We start from the raw sequence: 14,340 nt of genomic DNA, 5'->3' as shown, positions 1-14,340 counted from the left end.
CTCCGGGGAGGCGGTGGTGGCGGCAGCGAGTCCTCTCTTCCCCGCGCGCCCGCCGGCTCTGGGGAGGAGGCGGCGGCGGCAGCAAGGCCTCTCTTCCCCGCTCGCTCGCTCTGGGGAGGAGGCGGTGGCGGCAGCGAGGCCTCTCTTCCCCCCCGCCCGCCGGCTCCGGGGAGGAGGAGGCGGCGGCAGCGAGGCCTCTCTTCCCGCCCGCCCGCCGGCTCTAGGGAGGCGGCGGCGGCAGCGAGGCCTCTCTTCCCCGCTCGCCTGCCCGCCCGCTCGCTCACGCCGGCTCCGAGGAGGAGGAGGCGGTGGCAGCGTTCGCAGAGCGTCTCCTGCACACGCGCAGGAGACGCTCTTGCACTTTTGGGGGGAATTAAACTTCCCCCCGAAATTTTTTTTAACTTTTTGTGCACACATGGGGACTGGCCCACGTGTGCACAAAACTCCCCCGGCCCCCCAGGTGCCCCCGAAGTGCAGATTTAGATATCCGCACTCCGGGGGCAACTTCAGCATTAGTATAAGGATAAGCATGGCCCACCTTATGACAAACAATGAAGGTTTTGCTTCCACATGGGGACAATTCTCCATTGTGCTCTGATTGCTGCTGCTTCTTGGCTGATCTTGTCACATCTTGGAACTTAAAGAGGATCAGCCCTGGTTAGTACTTGGATGGGAGACCACCAAGGAAATGTAAGGCTGTTGTGTGGAGGCAAACAATGGCAAACCACCTCTGTTTGTCTCTTCCCTTGAAAACCCTACAGGGTCAGCATAAGTCAACTGCGACTTGATGGGGGGGGGGGAATGTAGAAAAAGCCCAGCAGGAACTCATTAGCATAATAGGCCACACCCAACAGAAATTCATTTGCTTATTAGGACACACACCCCTGACAGCACAGCTCATTAGCATATTAGGCCACACACCCCATGTTCGCAGAAGTGTGGTCATCCAGACACACCCACCTTTTGCTTCTTATTCTGTTTACCCTGTTTGTTGTCAAAACCCAGGGGGTTTTTTTGTAGCAGGGACTCCTTTGCATGTTAGGCCACACACCCCTAATGTAGCCAGTTCTAATGAGTTCTTGCTGTTGGGTGTGGCCTATTATGCTAATGAGTTCCTGCTGGGTGTGGCCAACTCGGGAGCCAGCCGGAACTCCGTTCCTGTGCGTTCCTGCCCAAAAATAGCCCTGTGTTTCCTACATCCACCCATTGTTTCACCCTCTCTTTTCCACCAGTGAGCTTTTTGGTTTTTTAAGAGTTGTTATTGGTCGCTTGCATATCACTATCGTATGTTAAAACTACAGCAGTATTTTTACCATCGGTAATTCTCAAGAATTGGCAAAATGCTCATCAACCGTGTGGGTGGATGGTGGGAGGGAAGGGAAATGGTGCTAGATAAGGTGCTGGATGTGGGCAAGTAAGTGAGGAAACACACACCTTCTCTTACCCACTTTCCCCTATCCACTTTGTGTACTATCTTGCACCAACAAAGCAGGCTTGAGGCAAACCACAGAAGAGCCAAAGACAACTCAGAAACTTGATAGAAACAGAGTGATGTTGTGTGCAAGCCCAATTTAAACCCACTACAGTTTTGGAGGAAATGTTGAAAGAAGAGCTCCATGCGAAAGCGGCCCAAATGTTTATATATAATATTTTTTAAATCTATCCGTTACCTGTTTTGTTTTGCCAATTAACATCATTTCTCCACTTTAAAAAAAGCATTGGCTGTGCTACTGTGATGTAATGGAATGTTCATGCATGTGACACCCTTTGCTTTACAGCTTTGGCCCTCTTGACATTTAATACATGGTCTCTTCGACCAAATGTGGAGGCTACTTTGCATTAAAAGGTTCCAACTCGCCTTGTAAATTACATATAAACTCTATGGTTCTATGCTCAACATTTTTTCTTTTTTTAAAAAAAAAACAATTTATTAGGATATATTTAGACATATTGACATATATTTTAAATTCAACGTTACAATCCTAACCTATATCCTACCCCCCCCACCCTTTCCCCCACAACTGGCCTCCAGCAGTGCTCCGACCTCCAGCCCCAAACTTTAACTTTCAATTTTCCCAACTCCACTTTTTCTACAGGTAACAGTTACTTAAAATACAATCAAATAATTCTTATTCCGATTTTCAATAATTGTCAAAACAAAACAAAGTATCTTTTACATCACTGTTCTTTTCCAAATATTCTTTAAAATCTTTCCAGTCCTCAAAGAAATCTTCTGCCTCCATGTCTTTCAATTTTCGTGTCATTTTGTCCATTTCTACCAAAAAAAGTAGTTTTCTTATCCAATCATTAACTTCTGGTATCTGTTCTTGCTTCCAATATTGGGCATATGTCATTCTTGCAGCAGTAATCATATACCACATTAAAGTTCTTTTCGCAATATTAACTTCTTCCATTTTTAGTCCCAATAAAAGAATTTCTGGTTCTTTTTTAAATGTACACTTTGTAATTTTCTCCATTTCCGCATGAATCTCAGCCCAAAAGTTCTTAGCTTTTTCACAAGTCCACCACATGTGATAAAACGAGCCTTCACTTTTTTTACATTTCCATCATTTACTAGACATATCAGTATTCATATTAGCAATCTTTTTAGGTGTCATATACCATCTGTACATCATCTTGTAACAATTTTCTTTTAAGTTAACACAAGTTGACAATTTGAATGCTTTTTCCCATAAAAATTCCCATGATGACATTGTTATTTCTTTATTCATATTAATAGCCCATTTTATCATTTGTTCTTTTACCACCTCATCTTCAGTATACCATTGTAACAACACTTTATACATTTTTGAAATTACTTTTTTCTCCCCTTCAAACCATACCCTCTCTATTTCATTCATTTTTTCTCTAAAGCCATATACTTTTTTATCTTTCTTTAAAAAATCATTAATTTGTCTATATTGAAGCCAACCATATTTCACAGTCATTTCTTCATGTTCCCTCATTACAAAGTTTTTCCCCTCAATTTTCAATAAATCTCTATATTGTACCCAATTTCCCCCCTTATGAACAGTGAATGGTGTTATAACTTCTGCAGGGACAATCCAAAGAGGTCTCTCATCCGAAAAGTACCTCCTATATTTATTCCATGTATCATATAGATTCCTCCTAATATAATGGTGCTTAAAGAAACCATCAACTTTCTGTTTATCATACCACAAATATGCATGCCACCCAAATTTACAATCGTGGCCTTCCAGTGCCAAAAGCTTTATGTTACTAAGTGTAACCCATTGTTGCAGCCATGTCAGACAAACCGCTTCGTGGTACAATCTAAATTTCGGCAATTGAAAACCCCCTCTGTCTTTCGCATCCTGTAAAATTTTCTGTTTAATTCTGGGTTTTCTTCCTGCCCATACAAATTTTGAGATCTCTTTTTGCCACCTTTGGAAAAATTTTGCATCTTTTTGGGATCGTTTGAAACAAAAACATCAATCTTGGTAATACATTCATTTTAACTACAGAAATTCTTCCCATCAACGACAAGTTCAATGTATTCCATTTCTCAATATCCTGTTGAATTTTTATCCAAAGTTTTTCATAATTATTTTTGTATAAATCCATATTTTTCATTGTTAAATCTACTCCCAAATACTTAGTTTTTTTCACCACTTCACATTGAGTTATGTCCTGTAAGTCTTTTCTTCTCTTTTCTGACATATTCTTACACAACACCTTTGATTTTTCTTTATTCAAGTAGAAGCCCGCTAGATCTCCAAATTCTTTTATTTTATCCAATAATACTGGCATTTTTTCCAAGGGTTCTTCAATAATAAACATTACATCATCCGCAAAGGCTCTATACTTGTATGAAAAACCCTTAATATTCAAGCCTTGTATCCTTTTATCTTGTTTGATTTGTTTCAGTAAAACCTCCAAAATCCAAATAAACAGTAACGGGGACAGCGGACATCCTTGCCTTGTCCCCTTTTGTACTTTAAAAGGCTCAGTCAATTCCATATTAACAATTAATGCTGCTTTTTGCTCTGTATATATAGCCTCGATACAATTTCGAAATTGTTCTCCAACCTCCAATTTGTCCAAAACTAAATACATAAAGTCTCAATTTAAATTATCAAAAGCTTTTTCGGCATCTGCAAAGAGAAAGGCTACTTCTTTTTCTGGATGTTTTTCATAGTATTGAATAGCATCAATTACAACTCTCATGTTATCCCTAATTTGTCTATTGGGCAAAAAGCCAGCCTGATCTTCATCAATCACTCTTGAAAGATACAACTTAAGTCTTTCCGAAATAATTTTGGCAAACAATTTATAATCCGTATTTAAAAGAGAAATTGGACGATAATTTTTAACCTTCGTTAAATCCTGTGATTCTTTCGGTATAAGCGAAATGTTTGCTTCTTTCCAAGATGCAGGTATTCTTTTAGATTCCCTTATGTCATTCACCAGAAGTTCTAATTTTGGGATAAGCTCCGTCTTCCATTTTTTATAATATTTCACTGTATATCCATCAGAACCTGGAGCCTTTCCCAACTTAGCCTCCGATATCGCCATATCCACTTCTTCTTTGGTAATTGGTTTGTTTAATAAATCTTTACTTTCTGCCGACACCTTTTTGATTTGAAATCTTTCCAAATACCTCTTAATTTTCTCTTTATCAATATTTCTCTTCACAAACAGGTTCGCGTAGTACTTAAAAAATTCTCTTTTAATTGCACTATTATCCGTAATTTCCATACCTCGTTCCACAATCTTCGTAATGAATTTGTTTTCTCTTCTCTTTTTCAATTGCCATGCCAAATATTTTCCTGGTTTATTTGCCCCTTCAAAGGATTTTTGCTGTAATTTCTTCAAGTTCCAGTAAATCTCTTGATTCAGAATTACATCCAGTTGTTCTCTCAAAATTTGTAAGTCTCTTATTATTTTTTTCTTTCCTGGTCTCTTTTTCAAGTCTTTCTCTTTTAACTTAATTTTTTCCAGAATTGCAGCTTGTTGTGCCTGCTTCTTTTTCTTTTCTTTAGTATTCAAAGAGATCAACAATCCTCTCATCACCACTTTGTATGTATCCCATACAGTTTGAGCAGGCATGTCCGGAGTTGAGTTTACTTGAAAAAAGCTTTCTGTTTCTTTCTTCAAAGTGTCTAAAACTTCTTTCTGATCTAGCAAGTCCTCATTTAATCTCCATCTCGGTGTTCTGTGTCCTTCCTTTATTCTCCACAAGATAGGGTTATGATCTGAATGGATCCTAGGAAGAGTTTCACACAGTTTTGTCTTCAATATCAAATCTCCTGTCACCCACATCATGTCGATTCGAGAAAAAGAGTCATGTCTGTTTGAAAAGTAAGTAAAGTCCTTTACCGTTGGGTTTAGAGTTCTCCACACATCTTGCAATTTTTCCTGTTCGATCAATTTAAAGAAAGTCTTGGGCAGTTTACCTATTTTCTCTTCAGTTCTCTTCGTTTGCCTATCAATTTTATTATTAACTGTCCCATTAAAGTCTCCTGCCAAAACGATTTGTTCATATGTAACTTGGTCCAATTCTTGTGTCAACTCCTGAAAAAAATTATCTTTTGCTCCATTTGGTGCATAAATGTTAACAATAAGTACTTTTTTCTGTTGCAAATTCACTTCCACTGCAATGTATCTTCCATCTTTATCTTTAATATTTCTTTTGGTTCCAATTCCGGTTTAACAGAAATCACCGTTCCTTTTTTCTTTTTGGTTATGAGTGAAGAGAACACTTGTCCCAATTTTACAGCTTCAAGATATTTACAGTCTTGGTTTCTGATATGAGTCTCTTGTAGACAAATCACACTACATTTTTGTTTAGCCAACCAGTGTTTTATAGTTTTTCTTTTATTAGGGGAATTAATCCCATTGACATTCCAAGATATGACCTTGCACTCCATCATGCTTCTTGTTCCTTATCACCAAAGTCTTTACTATTTGCGTACATGAATTCCACCATCTGTCCTGAACTCTTAATGGTATGTCTTAAACTCTGATGTTCAAAACTCACTCCTTGTGGGAGCTCCCACCTGTATTTAATCTTCAGTGCTCTCAGTTTCTCTGTTAATTTTTTGTACTTTTCCCGGTCTTGCAACACAACTCTGGGGAGCTCCTTCATCACCATTATCTTATTTCCCTCCATTTCAAAAGGTTCAACAAACTGTTTTCTCATAATTATCTCATGCATGCGCTTGGTCAACAATTGTACTATTACATCTCTTGGAAGATTACTTCGTTGTGCAATCGCCGAATTAACTCTGTAGATCAAATCAAAGTGATACTCTATATCATCCGCATCATCTTTCAGGTATTCTGCAAAGGCTTTAATTACTCTGTTTCTTATATCATCCTGTACTTCTTCTTTTATACCTCTCAATCTGATGTGGGTCTGCATAGCTCTACAATCCACCATAACATCCAATCTTTTATTTTCTTTTACCACTGTATCGACTTTCAGGTCGACATCCTGCATTTTTTGCTCAATTTCAGAAGATTTCTGTGAGATATTCTGCATTTCTTTTTTCAGTTCCCCTACTTCTTTTTCCAATATCGCTCCCACCTCTTTCTGCATCTCCACTAATGACTCCTTCACCTGTTTGCCCATTTCTTGAATAGCATCAGTCATTCTTTGTTCCATGGCCTCCATGGCTGCCTGTAGTTCTTTCTCTTTCTTTGTTGATGCCATCTTCGGTGATGCGAAGGATGCAGCTCTTTGTCTCCCACGTAGCTCCGTCGTTTTCTCCGTTTCTGAATCCACTTATATAATTTAATAGGTCTTAATTTGCTTATTCGAATTCACGTATTTTCGCTGGTACAAAACCTCCTTTTCACTTATAAAAAGTCAAATTAAGTTTTAGTCCTCCTCAAAATGTCGGGCGATCTTTCTCTATGGTTTCTAAGTGTAGAGTAGGTCAATTTTGCTTACTTCCTGTTCTCCACCATCTTGTTCCGCTCTCCTACTTCCTGTGCGCTTCTTCAGTCGTCCCCCTCACCAATCCGGGTCCGACGCTCTTTTCGCTCCGATGTACTTCCTCTCAAGACGATCCCGTCTAGACAAACTCTTGGTGGTTCGCTTGTACGTCACTTCCGCTTCTTTGTGCTCCGTCACCACCCCACTGTTTGAGAGCCGGTAACTTTCCAACCACAGGAATGCAAAACAAAGTTCTTTTTCTTCAGTTTTTACGCTTTTTACAGCACTTCTGGAAATTTCTTTAACTTAGTTCAGCTTGTATGATCTACTAAACTTATCCGGTTCACTCCAACAATTTTTCAAGCTCCGTCCGGTAAGTAAATTTAATCTTGTTACCTTGTTTGTTCATCAATCTTCACACTGCTTCGATTAGTCCAAATTCCTTCTCCTTATACACCACGAAGCCGGGGAATGGCCACTCTATGCTGATTACTCAGCTCGAAAAGCTCCTTTAGAGATGTAAAACAACGCCCGTTCCGAGATAGAAGATCAAAGCCACTCACAAGCTTCCTCCGAAGCTTGTTAGTGCCAATCTCAACTTTCTCTGGGGTCTTGCTGTTTGCCAGACTCCCCCCCCCCGCCTGGGGAGGGTTGCGTTGGGCTATGCGATTAGCCCAAACTGTCAGAAGGAGCCTTCGCCCACTCTGAGCGATTTCAGAGTGTGTCAAATCGCCATTTTGCCCGACCGGAAGCCCATCCTCAATGTTTTTTCTTTAACAACTTTTAAGTCCTGGACAGGTGGAAATTTATCTGTGAAGTTCTGTACCTTCCCGCAAATAGCAGTCTAAAGAGAGCATTTCTGAATTTAAAAATGAAGGGGAACACAAGAGAAAACTATGGACCCCTCATACCTTTACTTCTGCTGGTGGAAAAGCCATTTGGGGAGGATGGTTTTGAGCTGGAAAAGGACTGAAGACCCATCCAAGCCAGCTGTGAATTAAAAACCAGAGGTGGGAGAAGAAGACTCAAAGAACTCACATATAATGTATGGACAAACTTGCATTCAGGTTTTATTTGGGCAAAGTTTCCATGGATATGGCTTTAACTACCGATGAGTACTTTGAACTACACCTGCAAAGTAGAGGAGAACATTGGAGAACATTGCATGATGTCACAGCAGCTCAGCCAGTATAATTACACTGACTTTCATACCACCAGGGCTTGTTTTGTAGAAAAAGCCCAGCAGGAACTACTTAGCATAACAGGCCACACCCAACAGCAGAAACTCATTAGCATAGTAGGCCACACCCCTGAGAGCACAGCATATTAGGCAACACCCCCATGTCACCAGAAGTGTTGTCATCCAGCCACACCCACCTTTTGCTTCTTATTCTGTTTACCTTGTTTGTTATCAAAACCCAGGGCTTTTTTGTAGCAGGAACTCCTTTGCATGTTAGACCACACACCCCGAATGCAGCCAGTCCTAATGAGTTTCTGCTGTTGGGTGTGGCCTATTATGCTAATGAGTTCCTGCTGGGTGTGGCTAACTCAGGAGCCAGCCAGAACTCCATTCCTGTGCGTTCCTGCCCAAAAATAGCCCTGCATACCACCATTTCACAGCTGTGTTGTCCTCAAGCTGATACTGAACATCACATTTCAGCATGACAGTTATTCACTGATATGAAAGTGTTGCGTAGTGAAAATGTACTCAGATGTTTACAAGTATACTCACAGTGTCCAGCAAATATTGTGACCAAAAAATGCCAGGTGCAAAATATAACCCTTTGGAAATTTGGCCAATTCATTCTTTCTTGTTCCATCACAGATGCTCCTCTCCTAAGTCAACAGTTCTCGGCATCCATTTATGCTAAGTATTGGGTTCCACCATTAATTGTTCTTGTGGTGCTGCTCATCCTGTTCTTCATGTACAGACGAAAGAGAGGAAGAGGTGAGATACTTTTGCCATTCATTTCATTACTAAGGAATATTATATGAAGGAAGTTCTCACTCCTCCACATGCAGCTGCTGGAGTGACCTTGGGTCAGTCACAAGTTCTTTCAGAGCTGTTCTCTTAAGGGCAGTCCTCAAGAGAGCTCTCTCAGTCCCACCTACCTCACAGGGTGTCTGTTGTGGAGAGGGAAAAGAGATTGTAAGCCGCTCTAAGACTTCTTTGGGTAGTGAAGGGCGGGGTCTCAATCCAATCTTCTCCTCTAGAAAATAATTACTATTCCTTAACATCACAGACTTTTGGCATCCCTTATGATGGGAAAAGGCCATAGGGCAGATACTTTGCATGCAGAAGTCCCCACTTCATGCTTTAATTAAAAGGAACTCCGATAGAACCCTGGCTAGTAATATGATGTCAGTTCAAGAGTATTTTCTATGAGGGTTGATCATTGCAAACATTAATCTGCATTGGCCCCGGTCACACGGGCCGGATAACCCCGGGGGGAGGCGTGGCTAATTGTCCCGGAGGAAACTAATGCGCGGCCACCTGAGCACACGTCCCGGTCGAGGTCCCGTGGTTAGGGGGGAGATGCCGACCAGATGGGTATCCTGCAGTGTGGCACAGAAACCGTGCCGCGCGATCGCACTAGCAATCGCTCTTTGTGCGCATGCGCTGTTGCGCAACCTGCGGAGACTTGGGAGACAAAAAACCCCTTGTGTGCAACAAACAGTGGCGGGCACGGATGCCACATAAGTCCACCGGAAATGCAATCAGACGCCCCGCGGCTTCTGGAATCTAGTACCTCGGAGGTACTAGTTTTTTACTCCGCATCTTCGGCGGGAAGCCTCAGGTTAGCCAAGGGAGCTCTACGCTTCCCAGATGTTGCGGTGTGATCGCGCCCGGAAAATCTGCCTACCATCCATATCGTCAACGCGGCAAATGCTCTGTGTAACCGCAGCCATTGTATTGCATGGTGCAAATGGCTTTTTTAAACATTCCCCAGAGCTCTAGAGGTTTCTTATAAGTCATTGCAAGCTTGCTAAAGGAAGTTGTAGAAGCCATTATTTTGAAGTAGAACAATTGCTCCATAGATGGCTAGATAGTCCCCATTTTTTTCCAGACAGTTTGAAATCTGGACCCTATAGCCAGCCAATATTGAAAGCCACAGCAAACCTCAATGGAATTGTTGAAATGGATTCCTGAGGTGGCAAAGTACCAACAGCATGCCATGGTATCTCTCATAAATGAATAACGATGTCACATGAAAACAGAAATCTCCCTGTGATGCTTGTATCTAATAGTCCAGACCTGAGTCCCTTGAGAGGAGCTGCTTGTTAGAGGGTACAGTGCTGGGTCAAATGGACCGGCATTCTGGTTCAGATTCTGCATTGGTAGTTTCCACTGGTTTAGGGCCACTCCCACACCATCTCCTCAGAAGATGTCCACACCTCTTTCAGTTTCACTGTCCTACTGCACTGGTTTATTTTCTGCTGTCTGCACCGCCGGCATACCAGGATGTGGTTTGAACGGCTCTTAGCCCTCCCGTCTCTTGATTCGCAAGAACACAATTGATTCAACCACTTTCCACCAGGTGGCGCACTTCTTTCATCAAACCCCCCCACCCCACACCTCTTTTTGTGTGCTTGTTCCCCCCCCCCCGTGTACTCATTGTTCTGTGTTTCCCCATTTTTATTTTTTGTTCGGACCCATTTGGGCCAAAATCGCTGAAGCCTCTGAGCCTCCCTTTTTACCTCTCTATGCTAACTTGAAACTACTATAAGAGCAGCATTAAACCAGAAGACTTAACAGCAACACGGGACTGATTCAAAAATGCATATGCAGAAGTGGCCACTTTTTGTGCCTTGTGCACAATTGTTCCTAAGGTCAGTGAGGACTCAGTGAAGGAGGAGCTTTAAAGGGCACAATTGACCGCCTGGCTTTTTATTGATTCCAGCCTCTTCTACTGGATGTAGATAGCCTCCATTTTATCTTCACAACAAGCCTGCAAGGTAGAATAGGCTGAGTGTGTGTGACTGGCCCCAGGTCATCTAGCGAGTCTCAGTGGCAGAGCGGGGGATTCAGACGTGAGTCTCCAAGATCCTAGTCCAGCACTGTAAGCACTACACTACACTGGTTGTCCATGGCAAACAATCCCTTGCCTTTGTGTTGGATTCTAGGCCACCCACTTGTAGGAACGATGGGTGCTTTTTGCCATCTTACCTCTTGCAGAATATTTGAATGATACACCATATCTTACATACCTTTATGCGTGGGACTCTTTGTGGTGATCAGTGCCGGACCCAGGAGACCCAGGTTCAAGTCCCCATCCTTCCTTGAAGCATGCTGGGTCATCTTGGGCTAGTCACTCAACCTCATTTTCACCTACCTCACGGCTGTTGTGAGGATTAAATGGGGGAAGGGAGAATCCTATAGCACACACGTTTTCCATGCTGAAGGTACCAGCTTCAGTCCCTGGTATTTCCAGATAGTCAGCATTGGTCTGAGACCCCGGAGAGCTGCTTTCAGTAAGAGTGAGCAATGCTGAGCAAGATGGACCTTTGGCCTAACTCCATATAAAGCATCTTCCTATAATCATACAAAGCTTCTGGCAGGCTGACCACTAAATAGATTATCCCAGGTGTGTCGAGGCCTTAAAAATTAGAAGCAATCGACAAACGTCGGAGATTATCTCTATGCTACTGATGGCTGCCAAGAACTTAATAGCATTGAACTGGAAAGTAAAGAAGATCCCCACAATAACCCAATGGAGAGCAAGAATTTGGGACATGATTGTCACTGATAAAATCGCAATGCAACTAATATCGCAAGACAATCCTAACATCAACAATAACTTTATGGAAAAATGGTTTGTTTTCTTTGAATACATTGCAAATTGCCAACCACAGAGATTCAAATTACCGCAGAAATATAAGGACTTTGCTTTATATTAGTGTTACAATTGTTGATCTGTAAGTTTATGAAAGTTTAGAAGTAAGTTGATTAATGGTTGGGTTTTTTATGGATATTATTGTTTATAAAAAAATTAATTAAAAAGTTAATTGCAAAAAAAAAAATTAGAAGCAATCCACTTTTAGATCTCTGGACTAGAAACCTGACTGTTATTGGAAGATGTAGACACGTAAAGGGAATTTATTCTCCATGTTAATGTAAATTAATACCTCCCTCTTTTTTCTTGGACACAGTGAGCCTCAGCAGGACGGTATCCATCAATGAATCTTCAGGTACGAAGAGATGCAAGTAATGCCTATTGCAGTACTGGGGTATAAAACAGTCATAAATTTATACAGTAAATAGTGGAGATGCGTGTTCAAGCAGGGCCGAGCCAGACTTCCTTTCAAGGTTGCTCTCTGGGAGTTGCCAACCTCCAGGTGGGGCCTGCAGATCTCCTGGTGTGACAACCAATGTTCCCTCTAAGCTGTGGAGTCTTGTGAGCAAAAATTCTGCTTTGTGAGCTACTAGCATTAAAGTTGTGAGTGAACCAATTGGCTACTGCATAAATTAGTTTGCTCTGGAGCCATCCTTCCTGAGCTAAGACAAAAATGTGTGAGCTGGATGCTAAAAAGCTGTGGGCTGGCTCACACTAACTCAGCTTAGAGGGAGCAGTGGTTACAACCAACCTCCAGACAACAGAGAACAGTTTCCCTGGGGGGGAAATGGCAGCTTTGACATGTGGACTCTTCCTCCCCAAACTCTGTCCTCCCCAGGTTCTGCCCCCCCCCAAATATCTAGGTATTTCACGACCCAAAGTTGGCAACCCTATTGGACTCCCGTATTTCCATTTGAGGCTTCAAAGAAATTTACAGAGTCAATGATTTTTTTTCCCACAATGAAAAATGACTTCTAGAGCAAAGGTCCCCAACCTTTTATGGCCCTGAAGGCACATTTAGGATTCTGGCACGGCATAATGAACACAGCAGCAAAATCGCTGCCAGAAAATGGCTGCCACAGCAGGTGAAGCCAGCCTCATAATGACTGCCACCAAGGGTGTAGACTTTCCAATTTCCCGGGGGGGGCTGGGGCTGGGCCAGAGGCATTGCTGTGCTAGGAGCAAGGGTGACTCCCGGGGGAGGCTGAGCACTTTCCTGAAAATTTCGGCGGGGGCTGAAGCCCCGCCGCCCCCACGAAGATTACGCCTATGACTGCCACAGCTTAACAGTGCAGATCCTTGTGCTGTGGTGGCAGCTGCTACCAAAGCAGCATTTAAAAAAAAAAAAAAAGTATGCACAGCCAATGAAATCTCCACTAGCCGGTCAGAAGTCTTGCTGGGCAAAAGCCCTACCTGGCCCCGCCCACTTCCTAAAAAAACACGATGGGCACCAGAAAAGGTGTCAACGGGCGCCATGGTGCCCACAGGTACCACGTTGGGGACCTCTGTTCTAGAGACCTCTTACCGAGGGCTTTTCCACATGGCAACAGTGTCCTGAAGAAGATCAGGCCACATAACCCATGTGGAAAACAGAACCTACTTATTAGGTCTGGGAATGGATGGTATCAGAAAGTTACAAGCTGGGTAAGAGCAGTTAATTTTTAAGTTCAGTGGCTTCTTTTGGTCCTGTGATGATCACCTTTCTTAAAAAACATCCTGAAGTCAGGGGTCATTTCGTAGAAAAAGAGATGCAGGAGCTCATTAGCATAACTCATTTGCATATGCCACGCCCCCTGACATCACTGGAAGTGCGTCAGAAGGCAACACTCACCACTCAGGCTCCACTGGACTGTTTTGGATTGCTAGCTACTGGGGGGGGGGATGCGCAGATCTGCCCTCACAGAGGAGGGAGAGCTTGGACCTGAAGCCGAGATGGTGGGGGCTCTGCAACTTACCTGGCTGCTTCTTGCTCCTCAGGCCCAACTGAGGGCTGGGGGAGCAAGGGGTGGGGCTTGTTGCATGTGCCCGCCCCCTGGGCTCCTTACTGCCGGAGCTCTGCTCCTGTGCGCTCCCGCAGGAAATGACCCCTGCTTGAAGTTATACCCTTTTAGCACATCGACATGTAGAGAGCCCTTGTTTAAGAATCATTTAGGATTAAGGGCAATGTCTGATCTTAGAAAATCTATCATGAGTCAGAAGGAATCATCGATGGGATGAAATGGATAGAGCTTGGAGCTGGGAAGACATTTTCTACCATTAATATTTTTAAACCAAATGTTTTCCTAGTCAAAGCTCTTACTGTTTGCCTGGAAGCTGTCAGAAAAAAAGAAATTGTAATGCCTTTAAAAAATAAAATAAAAAACAGGTGGGAAGATTGCCCTGCCCCCCCACTCCAGTGTACCTAGCATTCAGCTCTACTAAGCATCTATCTAGTGAATTCTAAAATTTTCAAAACTTTGCATGTAAATTCTCTCAGGAATCTGATCACCGTAGTTTATAAAACAGATCTGATATTGTGACTGGGATATACTGAATGTATGGACTGATTGCAGATAATTATTAAGCTTGAAATTTGATTTATAGACTCTGATTCCGAGGACTACC

At 42.6% G+C, this 14,340-nt stretch overlaps 1 protein-coding gene across 1 annotated transcript in view; it reads left to right on the top strand.

Annotated features, from left to right (window-relative positions):
• The window catches only part of CD84 (CD84 molecule), a 21,402-nt gene extending 16,340 nt beyond the window's left edge, over positions 1 to 5,062 (top strand). Inside the window, exon 4 of the mRNA XM_015412120.1 lies at positions 5,004 to 5,062. Coding sequence (XP_015267606.1) covers positions 5,004 to 5,062 — 59 coding nt within the window. The remainder of the gene's footprint in view (positions 1 to 5,003) is intronic.
• The last annotated feature ends 9,278 nt before the right edge of the window (positions 5,063 to 14,340 follow it).

The sequence above is a fragment of the Gekko japonicus genome, unplaced genomic scaffold, assembly GCF_001447785.1.
Source record: "Gekko japonicus isolate JY-2015 unplaced genomic scaffold, Gekko_japonicus_V1.1 scaffold1903, whole genome shotgun sequence".
NCBI classification, from domain to species: Eukaryota; Metazoa; Chordata; class Lepidosauria; order Squamata; family Gekkonidae; genus Gekko; species Gekko japonicus.
This window is presented reverse-complemented; position numbering and strand designations above follow the sequence as displayed.